Genomic DNA, 20,112 nt, shown 5'->3' on the forward strand with positions numbered 1-20,112 from the left:
CCGCCACTTGGCTCGGACACTATGGCCTACACTGCAGCCAGGGGCAGACTCTCCTCTCAGCAGGAACAGCCGGACCTGAAAGTCCTATCCTTTAAGGTCTCAGATGTCAAGTTCATTTCTAGGCTATTCTTGAGAGCCTGTTCTCACAAGTCCTGACGGGAAGCCTGGGATCAGCACAGCCCTGGGTGTTCTTCCAAGTCCCTGAACTTGGGGGCAGCCCCGGTGTGTGATGTTCCCTAGACTCACCGGACGCTTTGGAAGAGAGGGAGGAAGATGCGGAGTCATGGGAGTGCGAGCGCTCCCTCTTCACCGGGCTCCTCTTCTCTGAGGTGGAACCTGCTTCAAAACACCCTGCAAACACAGAGGATTCAGCATCCCTGGCCGCAGCCTGGCATTCAGAAGTCATGAAGACATCATGCCTCTTTGCCTGTTTCTTCTCTCATTCCTCCATTCACTACTGCCATATTAGCCCTGTCCCTTACACACACACACACACATATACATACACACACATATACACACAGAAAAGAAACACACACACATACATACATACACACACACCAATCTTAGCTAGGCTGAGCTCACAAAGAAGTTAAGAAGAGACTAGGATGAGGTGGGTCAGGACAGGCTGGCGAGTCCAGTCACACCATAGACAACATTTAATACCATGGTCACAGTCATGCTAAAATTAGCCACCACACAGAAGATCCTGGTGGGCAGGCCTTGTCATCTTATAGGACAAGTGGTGGCCAGGAGGGTCTGCACTCTTGCCTCACGTCACCCAGTCAGTGGACACAGAAGTAAGGGGAATTTACACTCCTCTCTTTACCCTCGGTACCCTCAAATGCACAGCACATTTACATTATAGGCTTCTATGTTCCCACTGTACTGTAGACCACAGCCAGATATCACTCTTATTTGTGTGTCATATCAAAAACATGGCACCAGACTCTTGGAGTCTACAAAGGATGCTGGCCTGCTCCCATAAACTTCAACAGCGTTCAGCGTAACGGTGGATGAGTTGATTTCCAAATAGAGGGAACAGGCGAGTGAATCCTACCAGCATTGAAAACAAAGCATGAACTTGAACCCTAAGACGCCACCATTTCCTTCCTATTCTCCAAGAATTCTAGATCTTAAAAGAACCAACAGGAGTTCCCATCTTCCCACACCAGAATGACAGAGCAGGGGAGAAGGGCAGAATCCGAATCTCATGAGGGTGCTGTCACTTAAAGGACGGCTGAGGAAGATTTGAGGCAAGAACACCGGGGTACAGTCAGGCCCTCTCACCTTCCATCCCTGCCTCCTCATCTTCATCTGTACTGCTTAGCTTCTCCCCATCACTCTCCAAGGCCTCGTTCTTGGCCCCCTTCTCCAAGGGGGTATCACTGCTCACAAAGTAGGCAGCCAGGCCCAGTTCCTGCTCCAGGGCTGTCCTCACCAGGCACGAGGAATTGATTAGACGCAGGTCACAGTACCTCAGAGACCTGAGGAGAACAGAAGGTGTTCATCCATCGCATGCCTTCCACGAGGAGGCTCTACAGCTAGAGGACAGAGTGATGGCGCCACGTCCGTCTTCCTCCTTAGACCAAGGGGCTCCCGGTACATGGAGAAGTCTACCGTGAACTCAGAGCAACAAAGTCAGGTTCACACTAAGCCTCTGAGGGTACCTACCGGGGATCTACTCCTGTGGGGCATAGAACAAGATACCAGGACTTTCGGATCAGGCAGAAGTGAGGATTGAACCTCAGCATCTCTGCTTCCCAGGAAACTGGGAAGATATGCAGTTTCTCAGAAGCTCTGTTTTTTTTTCCCACTTAAAAGATGAGGCTGAGCCCAGGCAGTGATGGCGCACGCCTTTAATCCCAGCACTCAGGAGGCAGAGACAGGTGGATCTCTGTGAGTTCAAGGCCAGTCTGGTCTACAGAGTGAGTTCCAGGACAACCAGGGCTACCCAGAGAAACCGTCTTGAGAAAAAAAAAAAAAAAAAAAAAAAAAGATGAGGCTAAATATTCATAAAGACCTACGTGTTGCAGGTATTCGTTCCACCAATAGCTTTGGAGTACCAGCCTTAGGGTGTGGCTGCTTAAAACTGAGGAAAGAGGCATGTTCACCCTCTCTTGTGGTGGTCAGAGATCAGACTGCTGGTTCCATTCACCCCCGGGGCAGAATGGAGGACCACAGAGCTATTTACTCTGTCCTGTATCCATGGGTGCATTTTCACCCATTTTATACCTTAATAAATCTTCGATGCCCCTTGAACAGACTCTCGTTGAATCGCTAACACCTGTGTGCGCTGCTGAAGACTGAATGCACTAACTGGATCTTCGCTGAGTGACCCGCACTTAATGGGTCCCTGTGCTAGGCTGAAAGCTAAGAATGTGACAGCCACGGAGTCAGACACAGTCACCTCTGGTGTAGCCAGTCACTCCTTGTAGGACAAGTGACCTCCCATCCTAAGAGCCTGTGTGCAGCCTAAAGATCCCCGGGAGTCACTCAGCGGACATGTATCTGTGCCGACTGCAGAAACGCACAGGTAGGAAGAGGTGGTGGTTGGAACGAGAATGCCCCCCCCCCCAGGCTGCTAGACTGAAATGTTTGTTTCCCAGTTGGTGGGCTGTTTAGGAAGGATTAGGAGGTGTGTCCTCATTGGAGGAGGTTTGTTACCTGGGACGGGCCCAGGCCCAGTCTCTCTCTCAATCTCCCTCTCTCTCTCTCTCTCTCTCTCTCTCTCTGTCTCTCTCTGTCTCTCTCTGTCTCTCTGTCTCTCTCTGTCTCTGTCTCTGTCTCTCTGTCTCTCTCTGTCTCTCTGTCTCTGTCTGTCTCTGTCTCTGTCTCTCTCTGTCTCTCTCTGTCTCTCTCTCTCTCTGCCTCCAACTTACAGATCAGATGTGGGCTCTCAGCTACTGCTCAGCGCTGCCACGCCTGCCTGCTCATTACCACACTTCCCACCAGGACCATCAAGGATTAACTCTCTGAAACTGTAAGCATGCCCCAATTAAATGCTTTCTTCTATATATTGCTTTGGTCGTAGTGTCTCTTCATAGCAATAAGACAGTCACTAAGAAAGCTGACATCCACTCTTGGTACTTAACAACCTACTCTTTCTGAATGGCGTCATGAGCGCCCCCCCACACACACACACACACCAGTCACCACAACGATCAAGGTACCAGGGAAACTGGCCCCAGCTCTGGAGATGATGGTCGTCATCCTACATGGCACTGTCCTCTCTGATACAGAGACACCTCCCCAGCTGAGTTCATCTCCTCTCAGTCTGGCATTGCCGCTTTCCCAAAACTCTACCCTCACACAACGGTGTCCTCTGAGAAATGGCTAATACTGCCCACGCCTCAGACACAGTGCCCGGGAAAAGCAGCCCCAAATGCCATCCATGCTGACTAACTGTGGGAAACCCTCCACCTGGGGTTGGGTAGTGGTAACTCAGTCTGTCCTCGTCCCTTCCCATCCCCTCAGGACCTCAGGGGCCATGATTCCCAACTTACCGTGGCAGCGACTCCCCGTGAGGGTCCATCCCACTGAAGATCAGGATGCAGGGCAGGCCCTCCAACTCCAAGTAAGTCTGGGGCCGCCACTCCGCGTCCTCGATCTTCTGCCACATCTGCAGATAAGAGAATGAAGGAAAGCTGCAGAAGTGAGGCCTGACCTGGGGACCGCCACTTCCTGGGGTTGTTACTGAGCTTCACTAAAGCCCTGATTTTTCCCATCTGAGAGAAGTGGGGATCCAAGGACACCAATGGGGATTCAATGCACTAATTGGCGCCGGTGAGATGGCTCAGCTGTAAAAGCACTTGGCCACCAAGCCTTATGACCCGAGTTCAATCCCCAGAACTCACTCAGTAGAAAGGGAGAACCAACTCTCAAAAGTTATCTTGTGGCCTCTGCATGGATCCTGCGATGTGTGTACACGCACATACACAATTAAATGTGTAAAAATGACACCTAACCAGACATGCAATGTGCAATCCACACTTAACCCGGGCCACTTCCTAACCATCCTGGCTTTAGAAGACCCTGATGTCCATCCACTACTTGGTGGGCCTCACAACCCATCTTGTAATACAAAGGAAGAACTTTATTCTGCATACAAGCATGCCGTGAGTCACTGTGTGGCGGGGCAGGGGTGGGGGGTGGGGGTGTTGTTCTGTTCCTGTCTATCCCCCACAGCAGGAGCCAGGTGTGTGAGGACATCTGAAGACGGGCCAATCCTCTGGAAGACAGTGAGTGGCTCCCGTTGTCTGTGACACCTCTCCCTGCGTTCTCTAGTGATACTGACTGTGCCCTTGCACTTTTATGGGTTCCACTTACTCTTTCCATCAATTTTCTCTGCCCCTTTTACATTTTCTGCCACCTATGTGTTTTAATTAGAGCCTACAAGGGAACCAGGCACTGTACTCAGCTTTGAGGGACCTCGATCTGCCCTCCTTTACCATTTGGACAGGAATGGAGGCCCCTAAGTGTGGAATACAGTGCCTTCCTAAAAAGGGAAGAGAGATTGAGCTGAATTCTCAAAGAATAAGCATCAGCTAAAGCAAAGGAAGAGAAAGGTGTCTTGGGAAGAAAAAAAAAGCACGCTTCCTGTCCGAGGACCGGATGCTGCAGTCTGTGTTGGGGGACACGGGGAAGTGAGAAAGCGGCAGAGGAGGGTGCTCAGGTCTCAAGGTCCTGCCGCCACCGCCCCCTCTTGCCATCTTTTGGTGGCTCCAGCATAGCCCTCTGCCCCTGAGCAGAACACCCACCTTAAGCTGCTTCACAAAGTGTTTGCCCACAGTGATGCCGGAGCTGGGGTGGCCCAGGATGATCTCGAAGTGTTCCTCCAGAGCCAACCGAGCTCGTACGTGGGCCAGTCGCTCGTAGGCCACAGCTGCCAGGGGTGAACAGGGAACTCGCAGCAGGACCATGAGCCCGTGGCCGCAGGGACACTGCTTCGGGGAGTTGAGGAGGTTCTGGGTGATCTCCAGGGTCTCCACCGACGTATGGTTCTTCATCTGCGGGAGGCCGCTCACGGCCATCATGGCGGCCGCGTAGTGCTGCACAAGAACAAAGGTCCTGATCACCGCGCTGTGCAGGCGGGGAAATCTGCAAGGAACACAAAGAGACCATGCCCATGACCCCAGGGCTGGCCATGCTTGCCACCCAAGACACAGGCAACACCCAAGTTACAGATGCCATGGAAACCCGTAGGGGTTAGCCGCTGGGGTCTTCCGAAACTAAAGCACAAATGCCTTTGTTTTGCCCAGCTGGAAGACAAAAGCATGGGTCTGCTGTTGCTGCTACTTCTTGTACACTTTCCAGCACAAGGCACAAGAGACGTGCCTACCCAGTTTGCCATCAGCTCAGGTATCTCACCCCGGAAGCCAGGTGTGATGATCAACCTTCATTATCAACTTGACAAGATTTAGAGTCATCCCAGAGACACACCTCTCCATATGTCTGTGACTGTGCTTGCCTGTGAGTGTGTTTTCATAGAGGTTAAGTGATGGAAACGAGCCATCCTGAATGTGGGTGGCACTATCCCACAGGCTGCAGTCACAGACTCAGCTAAAGAGGAAGAGAGAGCAAGCTGGGCACCAGCATTCAGGCATTCAGCGCTCTCGCTCTCTCTCTCTCTCTCTCTCTCTCTCTCTCTCTCTCTCTCTCTCTCTCTCTCTCTCTGCTTCCTGACTGAAGCCGTGACGGAGCCAGCTGCCTCACACTCCTATCATGACTGATCTCCGACATAGGGTCTCTCACTAAACTTGGAGCTCGCCGATTGGCTGGACTGGTTAGGCGGCAGACCTCAGTGATGACTTCCTTCTGCTTCCCCACACTGGAGGTACAAATGCACACTGCTACACCACACTTTTTACATGGGTGCTGGGGATCCGAACCCAGGCCCTTACAGTTGCATAGCGAGCACTTTACTTGCTGATGGTTAGAAACAGTCACCTTCCTCCCAATCCATGTGGAAACCCCAAAAGTCATGGAATGTTGTGGACAACTTAAGAGGGTTTTGCTTTACTCAAGGGCAATGAGGCATGGTGCATGAGATTAAATACTGTTCTTCTGCTGTCCAAAAAGCTGAAAGGCCAAAAAGAAAAAAAACAACAACAACAAAAAAAGCCGGGCGGTGGTGGCACATGCCTTTAATCCCAGCACTCGGGAGGCAGAGCCAGGCGGATCTCTGTGAGTTTGAGGCCAGCCTGGGCTACCAAGTGAGTTCCGGGAAAAGGCGCAAAGCTACACAGAGAAACCCTGTCTCGAAAAACCAAAAAAAAAAAAAAAAAGCTGAAAGGCAAGACCTGGAAGGCTTTAACTGCTTCTCGGTAACTTACGTGTATCCCAGAATAAAACTCCAGACCAACAGGAATGAAAAAGACACCACAATGCCGGGCCAGTGGTGGCGCACGCCTTTAATCCCAGCACTCGAGAGGCAGTGGCAGGAGGATCTCTGTGAGTTTGAGGCCAGCCTAGTCTACAGAGCAAGATCCAGGACAGGCTCCAAAACTACACAGAGAAACCCTGTCTCAAAAAAAAAAAAAAAAAAAAAAAAAAAAAAAGACGACACCACAAGGTAGAAGTAGCCATGTGACAGACTCAAGGTGTCACTGACCCAAGGTGTCTTAAATGCAAAAGATGGATGGTCTGAGTCACCCGGGGAAGAATGGAAGTGAACAGCCTTCCTGGAACTCCCTAGCCCAGATGCAAAGACTTCCACTGTCCACTTACACCTGATGCTACCAAGCATGTCCAGTAACTTTGAGGAGAAACATACCTTTTTCCTAACGCAGTGACCATGGCCTCAAAGGAGCTGTCATATCGGAGCAAGGGGAGACTGTGTCCTGACAGGGTGGAGTCAATGAGCTCAGAGAGCCCAAAGTACTTCTTATTTTCATGGTACAGGTCCACTCCCTGAAACAGAAGAGCAGCACCCGTCACTCAAATGTCACATTCACAGGGAAAGTTAGGGTCCACGGCCAGGCCTGCGGACTGTGTTTGATTGGCATTTTGATCTAAACAGTGCTGATCTTGCGGTCCTGTAGGTGGCATTTTGTAAACCTCATTCTGCAGGCCTAGAGCAAAGAACAAAGATGGTGTGTTCCCACCAGTCAAGTTCCCCATTCATTGGGCCCCAATATCTTCATGGTGGGGGTTGGTGAAGGGATGAACTCAAACTCATCCAGTGACTCTTACATCAACATGAAATTATTTCCAAATCAATACAGAAACAGGTCCGACTTGAGTTGAGCAAAGAGAGGTTGTCCAAATGCAAAGGTGTGAACTCTGCTCTCAAACAGCAGAGTGGTTAAGCACCCGGACCAAGGAGCCTGTCCCTGGGTCGTCCCCCAACAGTGGTCCTATGCCTTCTTCCCCTTCCTGCCATATGTAAATCAGATATCCTCCGGCCCTTTGGCATAGATTCACGGGTATAAAGCACTTAGAGTGTGGCCCACAGTAAGGACCACAGAAACATTGATTCTGATGTCATGGGATGGGAGCCAGACATCCACATCCTTGGGAGCTCGTGGGATGGCTGGAGCATTCTGAAGAAGTCCAGAATCCCAGGGCACTTATTCCTCGTGTACCCAGCTAGAATCTAGCCATGCAGAATTCTCAGAGTACCAGAACCGTGGGCCTCTGCTTTCATAAAAACAAGCCTCCCAGGTTAGGGGGTGAGTTCGGTCTGAAGAATGCTTTGAATGTGGCGGCATGCTAAGCCATCTGTGGGGAGTCCAAACCTCTCCTATCTTCCAGAGCTCCATCCTCAGCGGCTTTATCCGTTGCCAAGAGAACAATCATTCAGAATGTTGCTCTGAGACTCAGGGTTTCGGTTCCCGGGTAGGGACCACCCACGGATGGGCTTCCGACATTTCTCCAAAAAAGCCAAGAAATCTAACCCCTGGGCCAAACCAAAGATCCAAGGAGCCGGAACCCACTCACTCCCAACTGGGCAGGACTTCTACTAAAGCCAGTGTCTCCAAACCAGCGGACGGGTTACACCGGGGCCCAGAGTCACTCACGTTACTGTAGGAGACAGGCCAGTGGATCTCGTTGTAGGGGCTGATGAGGGTGTGCTGTGTCTGCAGTGCGTACGGGAAGGAGGTCACGTGGAGAGTCACGATGTTGGGCGCCTCTTTCACCTCCCTGCAGTTGACCAGTCTGTCCACTAACCCCACCGAGGGGTCGCCTTGAGAGTGGACGTTGTGGACAGCACTGTTGAGAGGAGAGAGGAAAGGGATGCTCAACAGAATCGCTAACTCCGTGTGACGGTTTTACAAGGGTACGGCGGCTGACTAGGCGTCTCACTAGGTTCCCCAACTCCACCTACAATGGAAGCTTCTAGCCCTGCCCATGGCTGGAAAAACAAAAAGAGGTGATTAGAGATGGGGTCTGTCAGGGACTCCATCAGTACTCAGTACTGATTTGTCCTGGTACCTGTCAGGGACTCCATCAGTACTCAGTACTGATTTGTCCTGGTACCTGTCAGGGACTCCATCAGTACTCAGTACTGATTTGTCTGGTACCTGTCAGGGACTCCATCAGTACTCAGTACTGATTTGTCTGGTACCTGTCAGGGACTCCATCAGTACTCAGTACTGATTTGTCTGGTACCTGTCAGGGACTCCATCAGTACTCAGTACTGATTTGTCCTGGTACCTGTCAGGGACTCCATCAGTACTCAGTACTGATTTGTCTGGTACCTGTCAGGGACTCCATCAGTACTCAGTACTGATTTGTCTGGTACCTGTCAGGGACTCCATCAGTACTCAGTACTGATTTGTCTGGTACCTGTCAGGGACTCCATCAGTACTCAGTACTGATTTGTCTGGTACCTGTCAGGGACTCCATCAGTACTCAGTACTGATTTGTCTGGTACCTGTCAGGGACTCCATCAGTACTCAGTACTGATTTGTCTGGTACCTGTCAGGGACTCCATCAGTACTCAGTACTGATTTGTCCTGGTACTTGTCAGGGACTCAATCAGTACTCAGTACTGATTTGTCTTGGAACCTGTCAGGGACTCAGTCAGTACTCAGTACTGATTTGTCTGGTACCTGTCAGGGACTCAATAAGTATTCAGTACTGTTTTGTCTTGGTACCTGTCAGGGACTCAATCAGTACTGAGTACTGATTTGTCTTGGTACCTGTCAAGGACTCAATCAGTACTCGGTACACACAGGAAAACTGACTATCAGGAAAGGAACCACAGTGCATTCCCTGCATGATGCCCTGGGTCCACTCTAGAACAATGATTCATACCCAATCTTATTCTGTGTCAAAAAGTGATGCGGATGTGAGTGAGGAAGGGAGGAGACTCGGTGGGGGGGCACATGAGCCTCCTAATTTGGCAGAGGCTGTTGGCTTGGCCAGCACGCACAGAGCCCTGGGTTTAACCCTCAGCACCACAGAAAACACAGCCTGGTGGTGCACGCTCGAGATCCCAGCGCTTGGCAGGCGGAGGCAGGAGGATCAGACAGGCAAGGTCATCCTTGCAAAGTGATGTAGTGAGTTCAAGGATGGCTTAGGCTACACAAGACAGGTCTTGCTTCAAATAATAATAATAATAGTAATAATAATAATAATAATAGTAATAACACATACAAAATCCAAGTCCTACTGACTTGGGATGATTCAAAGATAACATAAGGGGGCAAATTCTACATTTGTTTGGAAGACAACATTGAAGAGATGGGAAACATTTTGGATCATGGGTCTTAGCAGCCAGGTCAGCCCAGGCTTTCTTTGTAAGACAATGGCTTTGGCACACTCTTAAATCTAGGGGGCAAAATAAAAAAGCCAGTGCTTCATCTTCTGGGTGCCAGGCAGCTGCCTGAGACGCCTGTCCCCAAAATGAAAATCCAAAAGGCGATGAAGTCTACCATTTCGGGACGCTCTATTCCTCCAAACCCACATGTAGAATCTAGATCGTAAACCCGCTTGGGTCCTGGCAAGCTTAAATGGCTACAATCGGTCGCAATCAAAGTCTGGTTCTCAGACTTGGTCTAGAAATGAACTTCCTCCCCTCCACCAGAGACAACGTCTAGCTGGTCAGCTCCGAGGCCAATCTCAGGAGGAAGACCAGCTCCAGCAGTCTCCAACTGACCAACCTCACACACATCTAGGGTGACTTTCATTTCAATTGAGTAAGAGTGTCTGTCCTTCAGGAGGGTCCCCACCAGGCAGCCACCATCCACATCCTAATCCTTAGCCCTTGGAGACTGTGCTGAGTGACCTCAGAGATGACACGGCTCTGAGCTGCAGAAAACCGCCCACATCCTCTGCTTGCAAACATCGAGCTCCCGGACTCATCAAGACTTGTGCCCTCATCCCCAAGGGAGAAACATGTCACCGTCACAGACCAGGAGGTCTGACCTCACTAGATCCCAGTGGGCGTGGTCGTGGATGAGGACAAAGAGCGTGTGTGGGTTCTGGAAGGAGTTTTGCAGAAAGGCCTTAAATCTTGCCTGGGCCTCTGTGTCTAGTTTCAGAACGTGCTGCTCCGCCCTCTTCTTGGTCACAGGCTCTTTTTCCAGGCCCAGCTCCAGCAGAACCCCTGCAACACAGCAGAACATCTCGGGAGTTCCTCGGTTCATTCACCACCGACACACCTTAGGCCAGCCTAGGTGGCGGGCCCTGACGGGGGAGGGCAGTAGCAGGAATGCACACAGTGGCGATACGTGGACAGGCGAGTGTCTCCAATCTCTTCAACCCAGGGAGCTGGGCCAAGGCTGGCTATGGACATAACATCCCCCACCCAGAGTACCAGCAAGCAGGCTCCCTAAAGCAGCAGTTCTCAAACAGGTTAAGACTGAAGCTTCTAACAAAATCAGGTTCAGGCCATACAGGCCCAACATCATGCCACTGAGGAGGTAAGACGCGCTATATGAACGCTTGTTAGCAGCGGCCAGGCACAGAACCGGAGAGAGAAATAACAAAAAGCCAACTATTGGTTCTACCTTTAATCTTGAGAAAAATCACTGTCTTTGGACATGTTTTGTGGTCTCTAATAAATGGGTGACAATGATACTTGCTCCATCTCCCACACATCAAAACGTGGTGACAACATCCACGTGTGTGGTAGTTCGAATGTAATTGGCCCTTACAAGCTCATTGGGAGTGGCACTATTAGGAGGTGAGGCCTTGTTGGAGTAGCTGTAGCCTTGCTGAAGGAAATACATCCCTGTGGGGGTGGGCTTTGAGGTCTCATATATGCTCAAGCCATGCTCAGTGTCTCAGACCACTTCCTGTTGCCTGTGGGGTCAAGATGTAGCTCCTTCTCCACTCTCAGCTCCTTCCCCCACACTATGTCTGCCTGCACGCTGCCATGCTTCCCACCATGATGATAATGGACTGAACCTCTGAAACCGTAAGCCACCTCAATTAAATGTTTTCCTTTATGAGAGTTGCCATGGTCATGACCTCTTCCCAACAATAGAACAGTGACTAAGACAATGTGTGAGATGATGGACAGATCAAAGCTCCTTCCCGGGGCCTCAAAGCTCCTCCCCCAGCCTCAAAGCTCCTCCCCCAGCCTCAAAGCTCCTCCCCCAGGCCTCAAAATTCCTCCCCCAGGCCTCAGAGCTCCTCCCTGGGCCTCAAAGCTCCTCCCCCGGGCCTCAAAGCTCCTCCCCGGGGCCTCAAAGCTCCTCCCCCGGGCCTCAAAGCTCCTCCCCTTGGCCCCCAAGTTCCTCCCCCGGGCCACACCTCCTCCTCGAAAGCCCCATGGCCCTACCTGAGTGCCAGACATGGAACACGGTCTGCTGGTAGGTCACCTCTGACGGTGGAATGCAAATGAGAAAGTCCACCTTCTCAAAGGACCCCAAGTCCAGATTTTGGGTGCTGGAATCTGCGATTGAGCATACGTGCGACAGGAGCTTCTGTGCCACCGCCAGCTGAAAGGGCCGGACGCCCCTTGGCTCCAGACGATAACCTGCAGCCAGAGCCCCCAGGGGTCCCAGATGAGCACAGCAGCCAGCTACCACCCTCAGCTAGAGAGACGGATGAGTCCCCGTGTGGGGGTTGGAGGGGGGCGGCTAGGCACACACAGCAGGAAAGAGAGGCAGTCCCAGTCATCAAGAGCATGCATGCTCTCAGCCAGACCCCGGGGCAGCCTCTCCGGCCTTCTCCTTCCTCAGATAACAGAGTCTGAAGCAAGCACTGGGGCGCCTGTGGACACTAGACTTGGGAAGGGGCCCCCGCGTTCCCTGGAAGGGAAAGAAGTGGTCACAGCTCCTCAAACCCTCGTCTGAATGAACAATTGCAATAGTGTACTGAGGGAAAAGAAATCAGCACAAAGGAATGTGAGGACAGGACGACCTCGCATCAGGCAGGCCTATTTCTAGGTACACCATGGGGCTTTAAAGTCTCAGAACTCAAGACAAATGCTGCGGAATCCAGACAGGTTTTCTCATTAGGTGGTGACCATACCTGAGACTACCCGCTCTAACTCCTCACCATCCACACCTGTGCACACCCCGGCCAACACTCACTGTCCACACCTGTGCACACCCCGGCCAACACTCACTGTCCACACCTGTGCACACCCCAGCCAACACTCACCGTGCACTCCTGTGCACACTCCATCCAACACTGTGCACACCTGTGCACACTCTGGCCAACACTCACTGTCCACACCTGTGCACACTCTGGCCAACACTCACTGTGCACACCTGTGCCCTTCCCCCAGCACTCACTTGTGCACACGGGAACCCCACTGGCATCCAGCACGGCTGTTTTCTTGGTAGAAGAAGCAGTGAATGAGGACGAGACATGGCCTTGATTTTCCTGGTGAAATTTGTCCAGCAAAATGTCAATGTCACCCTCTGCCCAAAACAGAGAACAGAAGTGGGTTTTGCATCTCAGAGAAAGTCAGCAAACCTCTCTGGACCAGCTCCTGGGTCTGGTCTTGGCCTGAAGTAATGTGTGGAGAAGGCACAGTCTTCCTATCCAGAGCCGTAGCCACAAGGTGGATCATACCATGGCTCCATGGGTGATGGGACAAAACAGAAATCGAGCACTTGAGGTCAGAGGTGGAGGGACTTTGCGCCTTCCCAGGCACAGACTGGTCCACAGAGCATTCTTGGAGTGTATTAAATGAGTCCCGAGGGACCAGAAGCTGGGGGGGGGGGCTGTTAGTGGATGAATAGGCCACAGAGAGAGACAAAAGTGAGCAGTAACCACAGGGAGAGCCATGTGCTGTGGCCTAGCCCTGAAATTCCAGCACATGTGAGGCCAGTCTAGGCTGTCAAGGGAGACCCTGTCTCAAAAAGAGACAGACAGACAGACAGAAAGCACAAAACTCTTCTCCAACCTTGGAACTCTATAGGCAGAGCAGGAAGACAGACAGACAGCCAAAAAGCTGCATTAGGAAGGAGGCGGAGGACATGTCAATGCACAGAAGGGGGGCAGAGCACAGACACTCAGCGGCAACAGATCCCAGCCACAAGGGGACCCAGCAATCACCCCTCCTCACACACTCACTCCTTTTCAATGTGTGCACTGGTGCCTGCCTCTCACAGGCTTACCTGGACAGAGGCTGCTAAAAAAGGCCCCCAGGGAGTCCACTTTGCCAGTGACCAGCTCATAGTGGACTTCTCTCTGGTACTCTGCAGGGCTGAGGAGGCTTTCGGAGAGAATCCGGGCTTGGTATTTCCCTGGAAGACAACAGGTAGCTGTCTGGGTCCTCAGTACAGAATCACCCTGAGCTCTCAGACCACAGGGCCCCTGCCTGACCTACCCCTCCCTGATGAAGAAACGAATCAAACTCTTGCCACATCCTGACCAAGGGGGAGTAATACCAAGGACTGAAAAAGCCAAGATCTCTTAGAGAAAACCCCTGGACCTGACTGTATGCCACAGACATGTCTCCTAACCTCCCCAGACCCACCATCCTCACTGGTTCCCGGTGGTTAACAGCAGCGTTGGTCTCACAGAACACAGGCCACAGTGCTAGACACATACCAGAGAGGAATGGGCTTATTGACGTGGTGAGACTCAAACCCAGAAAAACAATTAGTAAAAACAGTAAGTTTAGGAGCGAAGAACGTTAAGTGGCCACCGAGATGCTGCAGAGGAACAATGTAGACTTTAAATAAAAGTCATACAAAAACTTCAGGTTGAAATTATATACCATTTGGGGGCTGCAGAGGTGGCTCAGTGGTTAAGAGCACTGGCTGCTCTTCCAGAGGATTCGGGTTTAATTTCCAGCACCCACATAGCAGCTCACAACTGTCTATAACTCCTGTTCCAGAGGATCTGACACCCTCACACAGACAGACATGCAAGCAAAACACCAATGCACATAAAATAGAAATAAATTAAATTATAAACACACACACACACACACACACACACACACACACACACACACACACCACAAAAGCCTATGTGCTCGGTGCTTACCTTACCAAGGAAATTCCCTCCATCCTGAATCCCAACCACTGGAGCAATGGCTCTACACAGCAGGCTTTCAGGGAAATTATTTAATACTTAACTAGCAAATGGACCATTATTTCTTATCTCAGTCTGGTCCTTAATTAACTGGGGATCAGAGTGGTGGTGTGAGTGGACTTCTTAAAGCCAAACTTTATAGTCAGGGCAATTCAGACTCCAAAGTTGGGCCCAGTCTCTCCAGAGACCACATGGGCATTGCTAATCTAGCCACTGACAGCCAGAATATCTGTAACTAAGCATGTTTCCAGGGACGGGAAACTGAGGCCAGTTTTAGATGCTTTCTAAAGCCACCAACACGGGCTAAGGTACTCACTGCCCTGCAACATAAAGCCCCCTAGACAAAAGAGGGGGACCCACCAAGGCAAGAGCCTGGGTAATCCATATCATGGCTTTCCCACTGGCTAAGAGGCAGCCAGAACTCACCAGTGACAGCAATGCAGGAGTCGATGGTGGCGTTCCGGCAGGCGCAGATGATGACCACGTAGTTGGTCTTGGAGAGTTTACCCTCAATGAGCAGCCGGAACATCTCGGAGAGGCCCTCAGCCAGGGAGTAAGCACATTCGATGACGTGCACACTGTCGTTGCAAGAGCTGGCAGCCAGGCCTGCCAGCCAGGGCAGCTGTGCAGAGGTCACAGGGGCTGCCGTGCTGGGGGCCGGGGGGAAGGGCTGCGGAGGTGCCTGCTGGTACTGCCTGATCTCGGTCAGGTGTGATTCGCGCCAGGAGCGCAGGAAGATCTGCTCCAGGTCCTCCATCAGAGGCACCTGATCTGCAGCTGCAAGACACGGCAGCGGAGAGGCGACATCAGTGCCCGCTGGGCAGGTGCACAGGCAGCTGGCCCCCGACGCTATGGGGCATCTGAGAATGCGTGGGCGTGCTTAAAAATCACACAGCCTGAAAGAGTGATGTCAAGTCACCGAGGCTTGGAGAATAGAGAAGATAAAATGAAGCCAGCCACAACCCCAAAGAAACATATTCTCCTGGAAGGATCATGGCTACTCCACTTGATTCTTAACCATCACCCTACAATCAGGTTTCCATCCGTTATGGTCTCCCTGCACAGCACGACCGGCGGATGTAAATTATCCTCTTGGAGGGGGCCATTTGCCCATCCTCGTCACTACTCCCGATCTCTGTATGTCTCCAAGAAATCCCTCGGCAGGTACTTCTGAAGTGCGTGTCTTTAGGTACACCACGTTACTTCCCAGGCATGCTGGATCGTTTTTATGTAAACTCGACATAAGTTAGAGTCATTTGGGAAGAAGAAACGTCTATTGAGAAAAATATGACCCATCAGATTGCCCCGGCTGCAGGGCAAGCCTGCCTGGGGTGCATTTTCTGCTACCTCTAAGCAGGTGACCCTGACGGTATAAGGAAGCAGGCTGGGCAAGCCAGGAAGCAGAACTCCTCCATGGCCTCTGCATCAGCTCCTGTCCTGTTTGAGTTCCTGCCCCGATTTCCCTCAGTGATGGACTGTGATGGGTAACTGTAAGCCGACATAAGCCCTTTCCTCCCCAAGTTGCTTTTGGTCATGGTGTTTTATCACAGAAATCGAAAGCCTCGGCTTAAATTCTCGAAAGTCAGCTTCCTCCAGCATGATGTGTGTGACAGTTCTGGTCCATCACTCTCAGCATCAATGGGTACCATCTCTTGGGTACTGAGAAAAATGGCACATTTTATTGCTCATGTGTCTCTCTTCATTGACTAGTGAAGTGGAACGTTCTTCAAAAGTCCCTGTGAGTGTTTTCCTTTGTGAATTATCGGAGTATCCTAACCTAATATTGCCTTTGACTTCCACCCAGCTCTCCCCACACGAGCTATGGGACCTTAGCTGCCCTGCCCACAGGACAGCTATGGATGCAGCCCAACACAAACACCATAAACCTTCTCAAAAACGCCAAGATGCCTTTGCTACTTTAAAAACTCTGAGTGCACAGTTCTCAAGTGTGAACTCTGTAGGCGGCAGTGCTGGGTTGCAAATGTCACAAGGTTGGCCGAGCCTGTTACAAGTCCCCAGTCTGTCAACGGCAGCTTGTAGTAGCAGCACAGGGCTATGCCAGAGTCTAACTAGATGGGCTTATAGCTTCGTTTATGTTCCCACTTATTTCTTGTGTTTGCCATAGACATGTGAGGAGACCAAAATACAACAGGCAGGAGTCAGTTCTCTTTCCACTGCGTAGGTTCCAGGAATCGAACTCATCTCCAGGTTTGGTGGCCCCCTCATAGACAAAAGTAGTTGTCTTTATTTTTTATGAGATACTTCTGGATTGTGGCTAGCTATGTGAAGTGGGGAAACATATTAGAATTGGTAGATTCGCTCTTATACCTCTTGTCTCTAAGAGCTCTCCTTGAGCACACATCTCTCCAGAGCCATCCTGTCCAGGCAGAGCTCCCTTGGAGGCGGGCTACACTCCCTACACTTATTTCTTTGCCTCCATTCTCTCTGACCTGCTTTTTTTCAAGATTTATTTATTTTATGTATCTGCATGTACACCTTTATGTCAGAAGAGGACATCAGATCTCATTACAGATGGTTGTGAGCCACCACGTGGTTGCTGGGAATTGAACTCAGGACCTCTGGGGGAGCAGTCAGTGATCTTAACTGCTGAGCCATCTCTCCAGCCCTGACCTGCTCTTAGATGGCTTTTGCCACTGCCCCCCTCCTTCTGTATCCTTCCTCAAAGCAGCCAGCCTTCCACACGGCCAACCCGCAATCAATCACCAGTGTCCCTGCATCCACCTCCTAGCCACCCTGATGGGTACTCAGCCCTTGACCTTGACACAGTTTCCTTCGGGGGCCTCTGTATCAACCTAATCACCCACACACACACACACACACACACACAACACAGCCTCAGTGAGCACCAGGCTGGCCCTGCAGAGGCTGCACACACACATAAGCAACAGACCAGAGTTCCTGGTCCTGCAGCACACGTGTCCTGACCCAGGAGAGATGCTCATGGAAACACGGTTGTCCATGATGTGCTCCTGGAATGACATTGCTCTAAAAACAAAGGTACAGGCCAGGGAGGCCTGGGTGTGAGGAGCTGTCCTGGGTGTGAGGAGCTATCCTGGGTGTGGGGACAAGTCTCCTTTGAGGAAGAATCGTATGGCTCAAAACTCAAATGACAAGAAGGGGTAAGGTTCACAGATGTCCTAGACCAGAGCACTTCACAGGGAAGTTGCAAGTCCACAAGGCCCCAGCATGGATAACACTGCTCGGGAGGCGGCAGCTGGGCAGAGTGGGAAGATGGGAGTGGAGAGCTGGCAGCCACCAGACCTGGGGACAGATGTCATTTGAGCGGGACTGGAAACCGCCGACAAACTCCAAGGAGGGAGGAGATGTGGTCTGGTCCACAGTCCCCACAGCCATGGGGACCAAGAGGCAGGAGAGGTTTGTGATGAGGAGGAGGTCAACGAAGAACGGACGAGGCTGGATCCTGGGTGAAGCTTGGGAAGGAGCCTCAGAGGGACCCGATGCTGGGTCCGCCAGAACCCCGACCATCCTGTGCTTCCTCACCCGCTGAGCCTCTGACTACCTGGGCACTGAGGGCCAAGCCTAAGCGCCTCACTGTCCACCAGTGACTGCTCACAGTGGATTACAGCTGGGCTGGGTATGTCCACATAGACAACCTCAAACCCATGTTTCCTACATTTACACCTTGGGCCTCAGCCTCTACGGGACTCAAGGGCTCTCCTTCCAGAGGGCAAGTGGCCTTGAGAGCCAGGCCACCAGAAGTGACCAACAATCTTTTCACCTGTTCCCACCACTCACTTTTCATTGGTGCCCACCCTCCCAACTCACCCCCGCACTGTGCCCCCTCATACCCGCAGTCAGCCCCCATCTATGCTCCCATCCACCAACACCCCCACACACACACTGTGCTCTCTCCTCAGCTCTTCACAAGGCTGTGCCTCCTGGTGGTCAACTCTCTACTCAGAAGCCTCTCTTGATGACCCTAAGTGGACCCCACATGCCCACACCCCACCACACCCACTTCTCTCTTACTTGGAAGTGATTGGTCTCTGAACCGCTCTATTGATTACATCCTCCTTCTGTTTGCTGGCCCCTCTCTGGGAAGGTTAGGTAGGGCTAACCCAGTCTTCATAATCCTCTCTGGCCTCTGGATCTGCCCAGTAAGAGCCATCCCTAGCCCACAGCTGGGCCCAGGCTCACCCAGCTGGACGAGGTAGTAGACGGTCAGCAGCAGCTGCGTCTCCTCAGATATGGGCTGCATGGTGGAGGCGCCGTGCTGCTCGTAGGCCCTGGAAAGCGACTGTGAGTTCTGGTAGCAGGTGTAGAGCAGGGGACTGACGACCACATCATTCAGGTTGCCACAGAGATAGGGGAAGTTCCCGTGGCCTAGGGAAGAAGAAAGCGGCCACTCAGCAACTGGTCTTGTGCTCAGCCTGGGTGGGGTACCGCTGGGGATCCCCTGACCATAAGAGCCAGGGGGAGCTCTTGGGGAACCCTTTTCTGAGAAATCTCAGACCTCCTACGGCCCTTGAGGGCCTAGAACACCTGCTCTGCCTTCCTGGGACCAGGGACAGAAATGTCATCTGTCATATCCAGCCAGGGGCAGGGCATTTGCTTGTTTGTGTTGTCCAGTCCCCTATGTTGCTGTTGATCGAAGTTCAAGGCCAAATAAAAGAAGCTTACCCGAAATCAAACAGCAATGACCTTGCAACAGCTGATGTGCACAGCAGTGGGGACTCCTGAACAGACCTTGTGTCCCCAGGGCCAAGCCTTACACCCCCCTAGGTGCTAGCGTGAGCAGAGCTAGCAAAACAGGTCAGTGTCCAGACCCAGAGTGAAGAACCTTGAGCGATGCTGGAGAGGGTGTCAGAAGCGACCTGACAGCAGCTCTTGGGGTTAGAACCGCCCAAGCAAGGGTCTGATCCCTTCTTTGCCGTCATTAGCTGCATGACCCGAAGCAAGAACTTGACCTTCTCAAAGCCTTTGCACAATGGGGAGCTGTCAAATGGTCAGGGCGTGATGTGAATAGATGTTGTCCTTTGTCATCAAAACGACACCCAATCTCACCATGTATAGCTATACACAGGCATCATGGGGAGGGGCGCTCCATGGTCCACGTCTTGAGAAAAAAATGTTTCTCATACTTGAGTGGGACCAATTTGCTAAGACACGTGCTGGCCACACCCACAGCTCCAGGTCCAGAATTTAGGCACGTCCTGACTCCGGGACAGACCTGTGAATTCACATCTCTGTTCACTCCCCTCAGATGCCGGGGTCGGGGTTCCAGGGCCCACCACTAGACAGCAGCGTCCACCCATGTGCTGGCTAACGAGGGGCATTGCAACCACAATGCAATGCAATACCTTCACAAAGGGGATGCCGTGCTTGCCATGCCCGAGGCTCCTGGAAACCCCTTAGAACCGGATGAGAGCTAGGTTACAGAGTCACTGCCTGGGCCTGGGAGCCTTGGGGGAGGGGGGGTCAGAGAAGCGAGCATACTTGAGCAAAGAAGAGAGCCTGTCCTCTGGGATCACTCAGTGTGAGATGAGGGTGTGTGGGACTCCTTCTACGAAGACTGTGGTCAGCACAGATGCTGGCGTCCACCCCCGAGTCCTGCTGCCTGCCCCAGCTCCACATTCTCAGCCTCTCTCACCCACAGAAAAGCATGAAGGAAGACATAGC

At 51.9% G+C, this 20,112-nt stretch overlaps 1 protein-coding gene across 1 annotated transcript in view; it reads right to left on the minus strand.

Moving 5' to 3' along the window:
• Greb1 (growth regulating estrogen receptor binding 1) overlaps positions 1-20,112 on the minus strand; it is a 69,148-nt gene that overhangs the window by 23,783 nt on the left and 25,253 nt on the right. Inside the window, exons 9-20 of the mRNA XM_059248189.1 lie at positions 18,631-18,816; positions 14,878-15,228; positions 13,527-13,655; positions 12,696-12,824; positions 11,735-11,932; positions 10,375-10,555; positions 8,022-8,214; positions 6,776-6,912; positions 4,761-5,100; positions 3,507-3,622; positions 1,291-1,487; positions 247-351 (exon numbers count right to left, since the gene is read on the minus strand). Coding sequence (XP_059104172.1) covers positions 247-351; positions 1,291-1,487; positions 3,507-3,622; positions 4,761-5,100; positions 6,776-6,912; positions 8,022-8,214; positions 10,375-10,555; positions 11,735-11,932; positions 12,696-12,824; positions 13,527-13,655; positions 14,878-15,228; positions 18,631-18,816 — 2,262 coding nt within the window. The remainder of the gene's footprint in view (positions 1-246; positions 352-1,290; positions 1,488-3,506; positions 3,623-4,760; positions 5,101-6,775; positions 6,913-8,021; positions 8,215-10,374; positions 10,556-11,734; positions 11,933-12,695; positions 12,825-13,526; positions 13,656-14,877; positions 15,229-18,630; positions 18,817-20,112) is intronic.

Source organism: Peromyscus eremicus, chromosome 22, assembly GCF_949786415.1.
Source record: "Peromyscus eremicus chromosome 22, PerEre_H2_v1, whole genome shotgun sequence".
In the NCBI taxonomy this organism is placed as follows: domain Eukaryota; kingdom Metazoa; phylum Chordata; class Mammalia; order Rodentia; family Cricetidae; genus Peromyscus; species Peromyscus eremicus.